The following is an 18,300-nucleotide window of genomic DNA, read 5'->3' as shown; positions in this document are numbered from 1 at the left end:
TTCCATAGCTGTTGCCTGGCCTGCTGAGCACCTCCAGCATTTTGTGTGTGTTGCTTTGGATTTCCAGCATCTGCAGATTTTCTCCTGTTTGTGAAGCTAACCTCATGTATATATCACCACACTCACCAGTCACTTGAACATTGTGTTTTATAACATTGCTTTTATTGTCACATATATTGTGATTTATACGCTTATTTTGTTTTTTTATGCTGCATTGGATCCAGAGTAACAATCATTTCATTCTTCTTCATACTCGTGTACTGAAGAAAGCCGATAAATAAACCCGAACTGAAATTCTAAAAACCACAATTCCATGTATTTGAAAGAAAATCGCTTAGCAGTATTACAGTTCATTAACGTTATTAAAAGATTCAATTATATCATGGGCTCATACTGTGTAGCTCTGTAGATCTAATGGTTCAGAATAATAGTGTAGACATGGGTGGATAAAGTTGCATTCCACAGCTACATAAAGTGAGAGAATATAAAAGCAGAAGTGAAATGTATTTCAGCTTCTTCTAAACAAGTAACCAGAAGCAAAGTTCCAACGGATAAGCTAAGAAGGGAAAGTAGAAATATCTGAACCCATGATAAAGTCTGGGGAACATGCAGTAACACACAATAAAATTAATAATTGAAATTGCTTTTTTACTTTAAAAAAACACAAATTGGGAATGAAATTACTCTGAAACAGTTCTTTTGATTCTGATTGCCTTAATCAGATTGGAATAATGTTAAGAAAAAATCAACTAAGTTTCAATTTTTATAGCCCACCTGTTTAAGCTGTGAATATCCAAATGCTCCATAACAAACATCGACCCACCATCTGACAGACTGATCACTTTAATTGGCTGTGGCACTTTAACAGTGTTCGTTTTCAAAATGGCCTCCAGACTTGCCATTTCACCATCAAACATTGTTTTGGCCTGTTTAAAACAATATCAAAAGTGAGACCACGGCCAACAACAATATCAGGAATCATGAAATGATCTATCAATCAAGCAAAACTCAAATATTGCAAAATTTCAAATATACTAATTTTTGCAACACACATTTAGTGTCACCTCCTGAAAAGTCAGACAAATATATACCACTCAAATGCAGAATCAATTGTTTGCTCAGGCATGGATAAAAACACAAATCTGTAATAAATGCTTTTCATATGATATTATTCTTCTATTGTATAATTCTTCTATTGTATTGTATAAATCTGAGATCCCTGCCATTTTGTTTTCATTGCGCATTCACATGGAATTAGTCAACTGTGCAATGTGGTTAATTGCCTATTCTCCTCAATGCAAGATACCTAATTTAACTCTCCTAGGCATGTTTAGTGCTCTTTTTCCAAGTAACAATTCAAATCACTTTTGCACATTCATTTATTGTTTTTGTACAAAAATTCTGTCTTTTATATTAACTAATTTTCTGAATTCCCTTTTAATTACAGATAATTTATTGCAGAAAAAAAGTTCCACTCATTCTACCACTGGCCTTTTTTGTCCAGCAATTTATGAAGCAGGTGCACAACAAAAGTCAAGAAGATAAATTTGGTAGAAAAATTTCAGAAAAAAAATTCTACAACCCATCTCAATTAACAGACTTAAGGACTTTTATAAAGTTTTTTAAAAAGGCAGTATTTTGCAGTGATTATCTTCCCCACATGTCTCGTTCTTATCAAGGTGAATGTCATGTCCATTGTGCTGTCAGATCTAGAAAATACACAAAGTTATTCAGAGAGCAGTTTTTCAGGCAGTGGAAGATGGTGGCTGCCATCTTCTACAGCAAACAGGGAGGAGACTCCTCTGTCGTTACCGGAAATGAATTTGTCTCCTTTCTTGAAGAGGCGCATGATTACAAAATATCTTGGGTCCTTTGGCATGTCCTCCTCTTCCCAGACCAGGGTGAAAATTTGTGATCAATTTTCTTTTCTATCAAATTTTAAAACTTCAAAAGCAAGGAATTCCCAACTGTTTTTGCGCCATGTACCCTACCATTAACCAAGGCGTCCGTGGACCCCAGATTGGGAACCCAATTCTAAAAGGGTATCCCAGGCCATATTGATTCACAATGGGCTGAGGCATTTCCAATTAATCATTTAGGGGTGCTATATAATGGAGTCAAGAAAGCACGTCTTTTCTCAGAGTAAAGGCTGATGAGTTCTTTGATGTTATTCTTCTCACGGCTGATCACTGACTCCTTACTTGAGGCAAGTTCACCTCCTTGGTTGTAAGTAGGATGCAGCCTTAGGGATTTAATCTTCTGCCAACCGTTCTCCATTCTATAGAACTGCAAATTGGACAGTAACGGTTTATACCTACTCAGGGCCAAATTAAATTCACAATACAAGCTTTGATTCCAGTACTAATATACAAACAAGTGAATCAAACAAGTGAATATTTATGAATAACTGGCACTGTCACAGTAAGATTGTAAAAAAAAATTAATCAGTTCCCATATCTCAGGAGCTGCCTCTCAGCAAAAGCAGACTCAACGATGAACTTCACTATTACCTTTAGTGTACTAGTAGAGCCTTTCAACTTTTGAGGAAGAGACTTTGAAGATCCACATCTCCTAGTCTCCTAGGCAAGCTGGGATCCCTGCCTTCCTGTACACTTCCAAGATCTAACCATGCACCTCAAAAACAGTGGATAAATTCTGCCAAGGTTGCATTCACAACTTTTTTCCCTAATCTATGAGCAACATATACAAACCATCTTCACTGTGCTCTCCCAGGGCACCATCCCAAATTCTGATGACCATCAACAAGCTTCAACAGATAGGCCACATCATTCACCAGATTTGTGAAATGGGGACTCCATATAAACGTCTATCAAAACAGTGAAAAACAATCATAGATGCTTCTCAGCATCCATGAAAATAATGTGACATTATATTGGAATCCCTGGCACGTAGATGTACAAGATGGAAAAGAATTAAGGATGGCACTGAGAATTAAGTTCTCAGGAACAGGAATTGGAGTACAACCAGGAACACAATGAAATCCAGCGTAAACAGAAGAAGGAGCACACCACCTCCTAAACTAAGCCACGCATGCTGTCCAGCGCTTCCTCCAAACCCAAGGCAGAATGTTCTACTCACATAATGGCTTGTCAGCCACCTCAGAACTGGAGTGGAAGTTATCATTGATTTCAGGATACTATCTAATGAGAGTAAACACCTGGTTTTGTATTTTACATAGCATGATAGAACCTAAATAAATTACCCTAAATAGATCAGAGCAAAATTTAGTTTACTCATTAAGACATTACAACTCTGATGAATGACAAGCTAAAATTAAGTAACATTAATTTACAAGTTAAACCGAGAAACATCATAAATGTAAAATCTCAGCTTACATAAGCACTTTTTCTGTTCACTTTCCACCGATGGCAAAGTGAAAAACGTGTTTTGTTAAGTTCTCAGTGAAGCACTTGTAAATCCAATTTTCACCTTAGCATAGGCTTGCTAATCCTGAAATAGTCTCTCCTTCAATGAGGTCCCGTTGTTTCAAGAAGAGGCAATTAATAAACACCAATTCTCTTAGTTTAAAATCTACCAATCCCGTAAGAAGAATTGCACAACAATACAGAACTAGTTCATTTTCAGATAGAACAGAGATAATTTCCTGCATTATTTTGACCAAAATTTAATCATTTCTGCCAGCTGTTACAGTCAGGCATGATTCAAAAGGAAACCTTGGCTTCAAAGAATGATATCATCAAACCAGCTGAATAATTGATTACATTTTATGATCCACACAGACTATGAAGTAAAAACAAATTTTTAAACAAATATAAACATACACTAGGTTAATGCTGAAGTATTACAAAGAACATTATAAAATCCCTTATGCTTTTGAAATATTAGAGAGAGAATTACACTCTATAAAAAATTTAAAAATTAAAGGAGGCAGCAGTTTCCTAAATATTAATTTAACCTTAGTATAACATTAGTAACTCAGAGTGTTTGTGCAATAAAATAAATCGTCAAAGTATTTTACAGAGGGACTAATTTGCAAAAATGTTTATGTCCATTCAAAACATTTCCCTCAATTGTGGTGGAGAAAGCTAGAGGTGGCAGAAGCTGCTCAACTGCACTAAATAACCAAGAGCAACTTCACAATTTCCACATGCAGTGACACAGAAATAGAAATTCCAGAAGTGCTCTATTTCCTGAGTTTGAAGGCAAAACTATGAAAATGCTGACTTAAAATCCACACATATTTATATCTTGAAGCAACAATTAAGATTACGAATTAACATTGCAGATCTGTTACACATAAAAAATGTCATCCATTTCAGATTTTAAAATCATTGCATTAACACTGTGACAAACATTTAAACAGACAAAATATATCTAATATGAATCATAAGGTGGATTTAAACATAATACTGATATTGTGGAGATGAACTCAAAGCAGGTGATGTTGGAAGATCAGATGGTGGTAAGGGCTACATTAGCTTAATAACAAGTGATAAAAACTAGTCAGATAAGATGACTTTTTGATTAGAAGACTTTGGTTAAAATATATTTTCAAAAAGATGAAATGAAATTTGACTCTCATTAAATGTGAAATAAGAGGTCATGGCCCAAAGAAAATAAGTTAGTTTTCTTCTCTAATGAAATCATAAGAAAATAAGAGTTTAGCACAATATTATTTCCGTTAGCAGCTAAACTGTGTAAACTATCACTGCAAACAATGAAGAGGAGAACAAAGACTGACTCGAGGGTCAAGACATGTGGGTGCGATGCAAAGTTGAAGTGTAGTCGAGGCATCTTCGAGTAGAAATGGTTGGAGTGAGGTCGAGGCATGTCTGAGACAGAGTCAAAGTCAGAGTGAGCAGAATGGAGGAATGTTGGAGTGGAGGAGTTTTGCAGCCCATCTACCTAAACTGAGAGTGAGCTTCAATCCACCTAAACGTGAGGCCAATTTGGAAAGGTTGGGTATGGGCCAGAACATGGCAGTGGAATCCAGGCTCTGAGTGTATCACTGCAGCGGCGCCTGGGTCCTAGCGCAGGGGAGGACCTGGTGCAAGGACAATTTAAATGACTGTTAAGAGAATCAAAAGCTCCTGCAGTACAATCTGCATAAGAAATTTTCCGTAGGTCAAATGGGTTCCTCTTGCCCTACAAATTCTGTGATTCAACCATGTGCACTGGTTGTCAAGGCACACAGATTGTTACACCTGTGAAAGGCAAATCACCCTTAATGCTTTCCCTCATATTTATGGTGTTGACTCCTACAAGTCTAAAGCTACACAAATATTGGTCTTACGCACCCAAATAGCTATATTCTTGATAGTAAAGATTCTAAGAACTACATTTTAAGAAGGCATATGGCATGCTTGGCTTTAATTAGTCAAGGCACTGCGTTCAACAGACAGGAAGTTATGTTGCATCTTTATGAAACTCCAAGTTAGGCTGCATCTGGAGTATTGTATACAGATCTGATCACCCCATTATAGGAAGGATGTCGAGGCTTTGGAGAGGGTGCAGAAGAGGTTTACCAGGATGTTGGCTAGATTAGAGGGCACGTGCTATAATGAGAGGCTGGACAAACAGGTTGATTTATTTGGAGTGATGGAGGCTGAGGGGAAATTCTAACAGAGGTTTATAATATTATGAAAGGTGTAGATGGAGTAGACATCCAGTATCTTTTTTTCCCCCAAGGGTTGGCCTATCTAACATTGCATTTAAGGTGAGAGGGGACAAGGTAAAAAAAAATACAAGGGGCAAGTTTTTTTTAACACGGGGAGTGGTGGGCGTCTGGAATGCAGTGCCCGGAGTGGTTGAAGAGGCAGATACAGTAAGGACTTTTAAGGGACATTTAGGTAGCCACAAGAATGTAAGTGAAATGAAAGGATATGGACATTTCGTCGGCAGAAGGGATTAATTTAGTTGGCTATTTGACAACTAATTTAATTGATTTGATATTTGATTGTGCCCAAATGGATCTGTTCCTATGCAGTACTGTTCTATGTTTCATGCTCTAAAAATTTTGAGTTTTTCTGGATTTGAGGTTAATAGCTGTAAATTCCTTATCATATCATTGTTATGTCAGTGGATATGTCATGGGACCAGCACAAAAATGTTATTTCAAAGAAAGCACAGTGCCTTTACTTTCTTAGATGTTTGTGTAGATTTGGCATGTCACCAAAACCTTTGACAAACTTCGACATTTGTACATTGGAGAGTATCTTAACTAGTTGCATCACAGCCTGATACGTAAATACCAATGCCAAGAAACAGAAAGTGGTGGATACAACCCAGTCCATCACAGGCCTCTCTACCATTGTGCGCACTTACAAGGAGGACTGCCACAAGAAAACAGCATCCATCATCGAGGATCCCCACCATCCAGACTATGCTCTCTTTCTGCTCCTACCACTGGGCAGCAAGTACGAAAGCCTTTAAGTCCCACACCACCAGGTTTAGAAATAGTTACCCTCCAATCTTCAGGTTCAGGAAGTGGTGTGGATAATTTCACTTACAACTTTGAACTGATTCTACAACCTACTGTACACACACACTTTCTAGGCCTTTTTACAACTCGATGTTCTCAGTATTCATTTTTTATTTGCACAATCTGTCATCTTTTGAACATTGGTTGTTTGTCAATCTTTGTTTATGTGTAGTCTTTGGTAAATTTTATTGTGTTACTTTTTCTGTAAATTCCTGCAAGAAAATTAATCTTAAGGTAGAATATGGAAACACATACATACCTTGATAATAAATTTTAGTTTGACTTTGATCAAATTTTACACTCACTCAGCACCGATTCATCAGTGGAAAGCAAGGCAGCCACCAACACTAGTTGTGGTACTTATCCTGTTCTTCCTGTGAAATTAGCTTTAACAGAGAATAGCAACCAAATGTAGAGTTGTGGATAGTGTAGAGGACTTTTAAAGGATATAATCAAACAATCAGTACAGATATGGCAGGAAAATGGCAAATGGGGTTTGATCCGAGCAAGTATGAGGAGCTACACTTTGGGAGGTCTAGTGTAAGAGAAAAGCATTGAAGAAATGATAGGACCCTTCCTTTCCAAGCTCTCAGGCCATCTGGGGCAGGTCTACTTACTGTCCTTAGGAAACTAAACATGGTGAAGCAGCTTTCTTATTCTGATCCATGTATCCAGAATGACCTTCCAGAGGACCTGAAGTCTACCCCAACTTTAAGGTCTTTTAAATCAAGGGTTAAAACTTTTCTTTTCACTGTAGCTTTTAACTAGAATCCCCTGCACTGTAACTTCTACTTATCATATCTATTTTTTGTGTGATTTTAGTCTCTTATATATCATCTGAAACTTGATGTTTGATTTCTATATTTTGTTCTATGTAGAACACTTAATGAACTGCCTTGTGTTTGAAAAGTGCTATACAAAGAAACTTGCTTGCTGGTCTTTTGCTGAGCTCAAGAATCCAGAGGTTATGTTGCAACTTTATAAAACTCTGGTTATGCTACATTTGCAATAGAAACATAGAAACATACAAAACCTACAGCACAATACAGGCCCTCCGGCCCACAAAGCTGTGCCGAACATGTCTTTACTGTAGAAATTACCTCGGGTTACCCATAGCCCTCTATTTTTCTGAGCTCCATTCAACTCTGGTTGCACCATTACAAGGAGGGTGTGGAGACTTTGGAGAGAGTGCGGAAGAGGCTTACAAAAATGTTGACACAAGAGACTTCAAATGCTGTGATCTGGAGCAACATAGTAGGTTAGACTGCATCATTGGAGAGAAATAGATTGTCAACATTTCAAGTTGAGGCCCTTCATCTCGAGTGATGTTGAATGCTGTCTGGATTAGAGGGCATGTGCTATCAAGAGAGGTTACACAAACTCGGACTGTTTACTCTGGAGCAGCAGAGACTGAGGGGAAACCTCATAGAAGTTTTTATATTATGCAAGGCATAGTTAGAGTAGACAGCCTATATCTTTTTCTCAACGTTGAAATAGCTAATACTAGAGGGAATACACTTAAGGTGGTGGGGGGGGGGGGGAGTTCAATGAAAATGTGCAAGGCAACTATTTTACTTTAAAAAAACAAAAAGAGTGGTGGGTGCCTGGGTAGTAGTGGAGGCAGATACTATAGAGGTATTTAAGAGGCTCTCAGACATGTGAATATGCAGAGAAAAAAAACATGAACAATGTGCAGGCAAAATAAATTAGTTTAATTAGCTCAGCACAACATCACAGGCTGAAGGGACTGTTGTCTGTGCTGTACCGTTTAATTGTCACTATACAGGCAGAAGAGAACTAGTTTACTTCGGCATCATGTTCAGCACAAACAATGTGGACCAAAGGGCTTGTTCCTGTGCTATGCTGTTATATGTTCCAAAAACTTAGGATCTCCAATTATGATGTCTAGCAGCATAATCTCTTTATCAACTGACCTTTAATTCATTTTCCTCAGACTCTTTCAAGAGGGCGAATCCTAGCAAGGCATCAGGCTCCAATGGCAGGGAAATGAAAACTTGTGTCAACCAACCAGCAGGGTGTTCAAGGATTCTTCAATCTCTCACGACTGCAATCCAAGATTCCCACCTGCTTCAAAAGGGTACCAATCATACTAGTTCCCACGACGAACAGGGTGAGCTGCCTCAACGAACATTGCCCAGTTGTTCTGCTATCTACTGTGATGAAGTGCTTTGAGGGGTTAGTCATAGCCAGAACCAATTCCTGCCTAAACAAAGACCTGACCCCATTGCAATTTGCCTACCACCACAAAGGGTGTACAGTGGATACAATCTCCCTGGCTCTCCACTCAGCCTTGGATCCCCTGAACAACAGCAATATGTACACCAGGCTGCTGTTTATTGATTACAAATCAGTGTTCAACACCATCATACTCACAGTAAAAATCGAGCTTCAAATCCAGGGCCTCTCCACCTCTCTCTGCAACTGGATCCTTGACTTCCTCATTGGACAATCAGTGCACATCAGAAACGTCATCTCCGCCTCACTAACAATCAATACCGACGCACCTCAAGGATATGTGCTTAGCCCACTGCTCTACTCTCTCTAGACCCACGACTGTGTGGCAAGACACAGCTCAAACGCCATCTATAAATTTACAGATGACATAACTGCTGTTGGCAGAATCTCAGATGATGACAAGGAGTCATACAATAGTGTAATAGACCAGCTGATTGGGTGGTGTCGCAACAACAACCTTGTACTCAATAACTGTAAGATCAACGGAATGATTGTGGACTTCATGAAGGGGAATCCAAGGGAACATACACCAGTCCTTATTGAGGGAGCGACAGTGGATAGGGTGAGCAGTTTCAAGTTCTTGGGTGTCAACATCCCTGAAATCTATCCTGGCCCCAACATGCTAATGCAATTACAAAGGCAGCACAATAGCAGCTATACTTCATTTGGAGTTTGAGAAGACTTGGTATATCACCAAAGACTCTCAGAAATTTCTACAAATGTATCATCCAACTGATATGGAGAGGCCACTGCACAGGATCAGAAAAGCTGCAGAAGGTTGTAAACTCAGCCAATTTCATCATGGCACTAGGCTCGCCAGCATCAAGGACGTAAAAAGACTAAGCCTCAACAAGGTGGTATCCATCATTAAGGGCCCCCATCTCCCAGGACATGCCCTCTTCTCATTGACACCATCAGTTAGGAGGTACAGGAGCTTGAAGACATACATTCAATGTTTTACAAACAGCTTCTTCCCCTCCACCATCAGATTTCTGAATGGAAAATGAACCAACCCATGAAAACTACCCTACAATTTTTTTGTTCTCTTTTTGCACCACTTATTTATACTTCTTGTTGCAATTTATAATTTTTTAAATGTACTGCACTGTACCACTGCCATAAAACTGATTTCACAACATAATCCAGTGAAATTAAACCTGATTTTGATTCCTGTTGACTTTTATGCTCATCCCACTGACGTGAATAAAGAAACAAGGTAGAGACAAGCATCCTAGTGACTCTTATAGCAGAAATACAAATAGATAATGCAGGTGCAGTTTTATAATTACCTATTCAATTTTTGCCATTACTTTATGGTCTTATAAAAGTTTCTTTTAACTTAAAATTTAAATTGGGCAACAAAAATAATGACTCACAAATATAACAGATCAAGCTGCTGATGAGATCCATTTTTCTTAACTCCAAAACAACAGAGTTGAGTAGAAAAATAAATTAAATGAAATTACAATTTAAAAATCTTTCTTGATGAGCAAATAAGTTGTTAAACAGCTATGGATTCACAGATCAGTTACACAAAGTGATAATGGTAGTTATGTGCACCAGTCACACATATTTAATCAGTGCAGCCTCTATATCGCTCATAGGTAGTTAGGGTTAGATAGCTCACAGAAATGCTTTGGTTTAATATGGGTATACAAACATCAGTTCATGAAATTAACTTTTGCACCTTATAAATGTCCACCTTAGAAGCAAGCAGGCATTAAGTGCAGGGTAGGTTTGTAAAGAAGAAGTTCTTATGAGACCTGTTTAAATCCAAGCATGGTATGCTGTGTGGCAATCAAGAACAAGAATAATGATGAATTTTTTCCTTCCTTGACCGAGAGGTCAAAGGTAGTTCTGAGGTCAGCTCATCAATGAACCATTAAGCAACTCTCTTGGTCTGACAGTAACTGAAAAATATCAAAATGAAAGAAAATATGAAAGGAATATAAAGAACAAATTGTAGTGTCAAAGTAAATCATGTTTTAAATTAAAGTAAAAAATTGCAGTTATTGGAAACTTAAAAAATCATATATTTTGTTCATTTTCTCAACAACTATTTTCATTAATCCATCAAATAAATGACCGCCATCTTATCCTCACGGCAACACTGACTTCACTCGATCTAAGATATTCCCTTTGTCCACCACTCCTTCCCTCACCACCTCTGCAATTTCAAACCAATTTGTTTTCTCCCTTCACCAGTTCTAATAAAGCATCTTCAACCTAAAATGTGTGTGTGTGTGTGTGTGTGTGTGTGTGTGTGTGTGTGTGTGAGAGAGAGAGATATGCAGACACATCTTGTATAAGCTGTTAACTTTACAGTGATACAAATATTTTTCCTTACTATACGTATTCCCGAAACTGTGACAGAACAATAGACACTAGCTCCAGAACAAAAATAAGATTAACATATCAGAGAGGTACAGTGCTTAAGCAAATAAAATCATATTCCTTGTACCCATATGAAAAGAATGTTCAACATCATTTTCTAGGGCCCTACCATTTACTGTTCAAGTCCTGCCCTGGTTTAACTTACCAAAGTGCAACACTTCACACCTGTCCAAATTAAATTCCATTTGCTGTTCTCTGGCTCATTTCCCAAGTTGGTCTAGAACCCTTGTAAACTTTGTAACCCCCTTCACCTCTACACCATCAACTTTGGCATTTTGGCTGATTCTACTAAACAAATTAACAACCTTATTAACACAGCAACGCCTTACTGGCAGCAAACAAAACTACTAACTACACTATTAATCGCACTGTTCGTAGACAGTTATCACTGTAATCAATAGCCTGTAATTTCCTTTTCAGAGTTGAACTTTTGAACCGCCTGTACAACCTGGCATTTTTGTTGTGTGAACTGAAACCATGAAGGTGCAGGATGGTTGTGGCCAAACTGAGATGGCGAGGCCTAGTCCCAAGCCCGAGAAATAAGCCAATGTTTGGCCATTGATAAAACAGACTTGGAGCCAATCAAAACAACAGATCCAAGGGGAGGCCAGGCAGAATCAACGCAGTGGGGCTCAGACCTGAGAGTGAGGAATGAGCCGAGCCAGATGGAAAAGGTCAGGTATGCGGCAAATCAAGACATTGGGCCCAGGTCCAAGAGCATGGAAAAAGCCGATGGTTGGCTGACATGCATACCAGGTCAGATTGAAAAGGTTAGGGTGTTGGAGCTGGACGTGATGGACAGGCCAGTGTTCAGCTTGCTGCCCTGTAAGGTTTACTCGTCTCTGCACTGAACTGAGGCTGTCGCCTGCAACTAACGGGCTCCTGGACCGGCTGCAGTGATGACTGGCTTCGTGGCTGTGAACTCACTTTCATGAGCTTTAGTTCTGAATGTAACTTGCTTACTTTTATTGTTTGCATAATCTGTTTTTTTTGCACATCAGGTGTTTAATGGCCTTTTTTTTTAATGGATTTCTTAAGTTTTGTGCCTGCCTGCCTATAGGGAGACAAATCACAAGATTGCATATAGTATACATATTTTGATAATGAATGTACTTCGAACTTTAAAATCATAAACACAGATAAGAAACAACAATCCCTATGGCACACCACCGGTCAGAGTCCTCCCAATACAAAAGACAACTCTCCTCCTTTCACCAGGACAATTTTGTATTGAATACACTAGTTGGATTCCATGTGCTCTCAGATTCCAGACCAAATAAAAACCAACCAAATAATTTTATCAAAGTTATTCCTGGCTGCACAGAAAAAAAAGTGAAACAAGAATATCAATGATGTTTTCAATGGAATTGGTATACCTTTCTTTTTAAGGAGAAACTATTTAACATGGTGTAACGGTATTATAATTTAGCTTCCTGCCTTTGGCTCAAAACCCTAACAGTTTACAAGACTATTTTTACTATCTTTAAAAAATGTCATTAACAATTTCAATAGGCACCATATTTGTCTTAACATTAAATTTTAAACATACTGTAGTAAAAAAAAACCTTTTGCACCTATGAAAAGAATTATGGATTAAAGTGCTTTTTGCAATTTAATATTGCCTGGACCTTCAAGTGTTAACTTAGAGTCTCAAAAATTGTATAGCTGTCTAGGCCCTTCAGCAAGTATCCAAATACTAAACAAACCATATTGACAATAGTTGGTCTTTTCCATTTTCTTGGATCGGTTCTTTTGTTAGCTATAGTAAAACTGTCAATACACTCACCTTTCTATTTAACTATAACATCAACAGAGATAGAAAATGTGGCGAAAAAATTTCCCAGAAATACATCTATTCAGAAATATCATTAATACTATCAAATTAATCTATTCATTAAAAGTCTAAGCCAGTCTCAAAAGTGGTATTCACTAATGCTCTTTCGGAATTTCATCTATTCCTATTTGGAAGTTTAACCCATCCATATATCATTCCTGGATGAAAGATTCAATATACGTCAGAAATCCATTTCACTCATTTGAAGCTGTACCTCACTTAAATTGCATTCAAGTTTACCTCCCCCATTATTTTAGTGAACTCGTTCGCCTGCGTCTTTTTTTGTGGACTGGAACGCCAAACTATATCCCATTCTTCCTTAGAGTTCAGTTCTTCTGCCAGCGTCTGTAATGCTAAGAGAACAGTATAGGCCCTCCCCATCTCTCTCAAACACATACGCCATGTCAACATTGATACAAACCATAAAGTAAATGCATTAACCTGGCTTTTGTGATTGACTTTGACAAACACTCTTCCTGAATCCGTTTCATAACTCTGCCCTTGGCTAATACACCCACCCCCTGCATATCCGAATCCCTTCAGGCGAGCTGTGTTTAGCTCTCTCTTCAGCACATTCTCCATCTTCAGTTCTCGACTGCCAATCACCTTCCCGGAGCTCCAACAGGAGTGGTCAATTGATCGCCTGATTTTAATGCATATTAAAAATGATATGCCTATCGGTGAGGAATTAAATGTACATAACTTAAAGCTGCAGTTATTTGGGGGTATTTTTAGTTACAATAGGAGCAACTTAAACTCGTGTTCGCTGACTTGCGAAAAGCGGGCTAATTGCCAAAGAGAACTACAATTCCCTTAATGCATCGCGCCCAGTGGTGGCCGAAACCCCTGGCGATACGATATGTAAACAACGGAGAGGGGCGGGTGTTGTCTATGATTGATAGCCGAGATGACCAATAGTGTAATAGAATTTGGGGACTCGGAACCGCCTATATTTTATGATAACCAATAATGGAAGCGCCAGAGCACACTGGATGGCAGAGGGGTGAGAGTCGTGTGTGTACAGAAGCGATGGAGTGTATTCATCCTACTTCTGAGGGGTTTAAAGTGGGAACTGTGGGAAACATTGAAGAGTACCGCACCTTTGGCAGCCTAGAATAGTTAGTGAGAAGTAAATCTGTGTGGACGGAGAGGAGACGACAGGTTTTCCTGTGGGTTTTGGACGGCGAATGGTTGCAGCGCGAGCCACCCGAGGAATTTTCTCTGGAAAGTGAATGGTGGCGGCGTAGGGCGAGTTGAAACTTGTTTAATGAATTTTTACTTGCTTAACGAAATAAACTGCCGCCAGTCCGTTCCAGTATGGAGCGTTGTTTGTGAGAGGATGAGCAACAAGGGCAGCCCGGTGAAGGCTTACGACTTTCTCCTGAAATTCCTGCTGGTGGGTGACAGTGATGTTGGGAAGGGGGAGATCCTGGCCAGCCTGCAGGATGGAGCCAGTGAGTCGCCGTATGGTTACAACATGGGTGAGTAGGTACAGCCCACCAAAAAGCAAACATCAAATAAGAATGCAAGCAAATAGGATGTTTGCTGTTTTAGGTTGCAGGCTCCTTTTAAATTCGTTTTACTTGTGTACGAAATACGTAATGTCTTAATGATTGTGAGAACGCCCTGTTTTTATTTACATTGTCTTCAACTCAAAAATTAAATATTCTAGTAAAAGATTAGGGCAGAAAATCACTCAGGTGTCTTAGGATCACATTATTGTAAAAGATTACACCGAAAAGAAAGCTTGTTCTTTACGCCATTTAAATTTTATAGGAAAGGTAATTACGGGACATAATGTCACTGTTGTAAGGAATACTCAAGCTTTGAAATTCTATTTTAATCTAAAACATCTGCATTAGTCTCATTGATTGAGCACAATGTAAAGATATTTCATCTTTTTCTAAGGGTATTATATTTAGACCTGTGTTTTGGAAGGATAGAATAGACAACCTACATTAACAACTTTAGAATGGTATTGTAAGACTAAAGTGCTTTTTAAGGAGCTGGTTATTTTTTTAACGGGGTATCATTTGGAATATGGTATTAAATATCTAATAGTATTGTGTCTACAATTAGTATCAGTTGACTTACAGAATTATTGTGCAATTCTTTTCTGGAACAGCTTTATTTTGGAGGATATCTTCCAATGCAATATATGTTAGTAAATTCTGAGTTTTATTGCTCTGGCATTATGATGCTTATTAAGCATCAATAGCACTCCTGCCACTGAATCAGAAAATAAGTTCCAGAACAAATAAGGATTTGAGTTGAAAATAGAAGATGCTCAGTAATTTGGATTGCTTTTGTTGCAGGTTAAATGACCTTGCTGTGTGAAGATCAGAAATGTTATCCACTTGAAATAATACTTGTCTCCCAGCACATACCACCTCATCTGACTTTCCTGTAGTTTCTTTTAATTCAGAGTTCCAGTTTTGGCAACATTTTCCTTTGAGAGAGATGTACTCATGATTTTGGCTGAATGCAATTCTCTTGGTGCTGGTGCTTAAGGATGAGACACTAGGCATGAACTGTGCCTTAGCTGTACATAAGATTGTTATGCATAATCCAAAAACAATAGTGACCATCAATTTTCTTTCTCCAACTAACAGTTCAGATCACATTCTGTATTATCTGTTAATGGATTGCATCGGAATTTGTGAAACCTTGTTATGCACCTCCATTTTTCTACATTATAGCAGTGACTGTAGTTCAAAGGTATTTAGTTGACTCCATTTTTCTACATTATAGTAGTGACTGTAGTTCAAAGGTATTTTGTTGACTTGCTTCCTTTTGGATATGGTATATAGCAATGTGGGATGCAGCTCTACCAAAGGAAGAATAGGGCGTGCCTTCCCTCCGCTAGCCTGCAGACCACCCTTGGAAAAGGTTGACAGTCCTTGTAACTTTATTTATATTCTTGCAAAAGGGGAAAAGTAGATGATAAAGAGAACATAGATAGTAAAAATACATTACTTTTTGTGGAACTTTGTCTCCAACAATAGTTTAAATTTGAAAAATGAGGTATTGTGTTTATTACTTTGTCAAAGAGGCCATTAGGCAATAATTAAGAGAGAAAGTTGAAGTAGAAATGTAAGCACTGGAATGGACAAGCCCTAGCTTTTTCTGAGGATTGTTTTCCTTGATCATGTTGCCATATGTTCCTTGTCTTTTGCTAGGTAGTAAAATGAGGCAAATATTATGGAGGAGCAGGACAACCTGAACAGTAACTTCTTGGATCTGCATGTTTAAGTGCACATTTATAAATATTATAAATTACTATCCACAATATTCTTTCATAACAGTAAATGCTGATAACATCACCAGCATTCATTCCTACCACATAAGCTGTACAGTAGATCTGTCCATCGCTTGCTTTCTTTCTTTCGGTTTTTCCCCTCCTTTATTCATCTCTCAGTATCACTTCTCAACAAATCCTCTCTCCCTGTAACTATCTCTTTATACCTTTCTCCTTAGGCCTGTTTCCATTTATGGAAAGAATAGGGAAATGAGACAAATGGGATTTCTCTACTAGGTGCTGGTGTAATTGTGATGTACAAAATGGCCTCCTTTCTGTGCCTTATTAATTATATACCCTTAAGTCATAATCTGATTATTAATGCTCTTGGGGAAACTGGATAAAACAATAAATACTACAAGGCTTTCATTGCCTGAAATTCCTGAAAGTCCATTAACTCATTCGAAATATCAGAAACTTAGAGCATTATATGTCGGTAGTCAATAAAAAGCCAATCTATATTATGAAACTTTAATATTTTGTATTTTATAACAATTGATCTGTATTACTGTGCCAGAAGCGTGTAGTACAATGTATTTTGATGAACTGTAAATATCATTGGTTCTTGCTGTGCATTTGAGACCTGTTTTTGATATTCAAATCTTGGAGAAATAGTCATTTGATTTTACACTGAGATAGGAAAAGCCCATTTTAACAGAGAGTCAAATGGAGAATACATCATTTCCTATGTTGGAATGAATGCCAAGTTTGAAACATTGGGAGCAGTTGGAAGTTGGCTATTTTTCTTGCAAAAGTTTCTGAATATTTAATGGAGTCAAGTACCAGTTGACAGAAATATCAATGTGTGCTTAATTTAGAATATTATTTGCAACATTGTTAACTGGTGAGGTAGAGTCAGAATACAGTATGTGTATAAGCTCACAGTGAGCAACCTATTGTATAGCAAATCAAAGGAAGAGCATATCAAGGACCATAGAAGAAATTTCACCTCTTTAAAAGCTGTAGTAACCATTCCAAATAAAAATAGGACATTTTTAAAGGTTTTTTTTATTGGTTGGAGGTCAGTGCAGAAATATTGTGTATAAAGCATTAAAATTTACAAAAAAAGTGTAGTCACTAGTATTGATTAATAGATGAATTATTAAATCATCCATATGTGAGGGAAGTACTCAGAAGAATGTGTAGAGAGGCTCCGTGAAATACTTGGCATGTTATCCGTCCAGTCACGTACTAAGATGACCTGGAGGATGGAATTGGAATCAGAACCAGATTTATTATCATTGATATGTGCTGTGAAATGGAGTGTTTTGAGGTAGCAGTACAGTGCAAGCAAGCATAACAATAATTACAAGTTTCAAAACTAAATAATGAACAGGAGAAATAAAACTCTAGTGTTGTGGGGCATACATAAGTCAGTTGATGGAAGAAGCTGTTTCAAAACATTGAGTATAGGTCCTTGGGCTCTGGTAACTCCTCAGCAATAATGGTAGTAATGAGAAGACCGTCACCACCAGAGATATGCTCAGGTGGTGAGGGTCCTTAATGATGGATGCTGCCGTCTTGTGGGACTTCCTCTGTCATGCCTGTGATGGATTTGGCTGGGTTTGCAATCCTCTGCAGCCAGTCAGAATGTTTTCTAATCTACATCTGTTGAGCTAATTTCCTGTGTTTCATCGGAGGCCATGCAGAATCATGAGATTATCAGTCCTACCATAAAGGTGATGAACATCTCTGTGCTATCCACCATTAACACTTTGGTACCATCACATTTCAGATTTGTGTCACCAAGGAGTTTTCGATTAATGTCATCAAAGCTCTATTACCTATGAGCCAGTAGCAGGTTAATCTCCATTATAAGTATGTTGCTCTTCAGTGGAAACAGAGCTTTGCCCCACCATACAATGCTGTAAGCATATGGAACAGACAGCTATTTTGTGCCATTCATTGGGTGCGATTAATTTAGGCCTGTATGCTTTTACCACAAGAAGGTCAGCATAATGTTGTCTTGTCACATGACAGTGCCAGAGGTAACCCAGAGTTTAAAGTCTTGGCCTCGGGAACTTTTCTGCCCACATCACATGCTCTCAGGTAATA

At 38.2% G+C, this 18,300-nt stretch overlaps 2 protein-coding genes across 5 annotated transcripts in view; one reads left to right on the top strand and one right to left on the bottom strand.

Moving 5' to 3' along the window:
• The window catches only part of fn3krp (fructosamine 3 kinase related protein), a 30,861-nt gene extending 17,293 nt beyond the window's left edge, over nt 1–13,568 (bottom strand). The window contains exons 1-2 of one of the 4 annotated variants that reach the window (XM_072242243.1): nt 13,389–13,568; nt 775–926 (exon numbers count right to left, since the gene is read on the bottom strand). In XM_072242243.1, the coding sequence (XP_072098344.1) occupies nt 775–926; nt 13,389–13,529 (293 nt within the window). In that variant the 5' untranslated portion in view covers nt 13,530–13,568. Of the gene's footprint in view, nt 1–774; nt 927–8,857; nt 8,881–10,482; nt 10,586–13,388 lie in introns of those variants that run through there. The other 3 variants (XM_072242245.1, XM_072242244.1, XM_072242246.1) reach the window with 3 other exon arrangements.
• A 370-nt stretch (nt 13,569–13,938) lies between these two features.
• The window catches only part of LOC140187422 (ras-related protein Rab-40B), a 62,358-nt gene continuing 57,996 nt past the window's right edge, over nt 13,939–18,300 (top strand). The window contains exon 1 of the mRNA XM_072242741.1: nt 13,939–14,428. Coding sequence (XP_072098842.1) covers nt 14,215–14,428 — 214 coding nt within the window. The 5' untranslated portion in view covers nt 13,939–14,214. The remainder of the gene's footprint in view (nt 14,429–18,300) is intronic.

Source organism: Mobula birostris, chromosome 24 (genome assembly GCF_030028105.1).
Source record: "Mobula birostris isolate sMobBir1 chromosome 24, sMobBir1.hap1, whole genome shotgun sequence".
Taxonomy (NCBI): domain Eukaryota; kingdom Metazoa; phylum Chordata; class Chondrichthyes; order Myliobatiformes; family Myliobatidae; genus Mobula; species Mobula birostris.
This window is presented reverse-complemented; position numbering and strand designations above follow the sequence as displayed.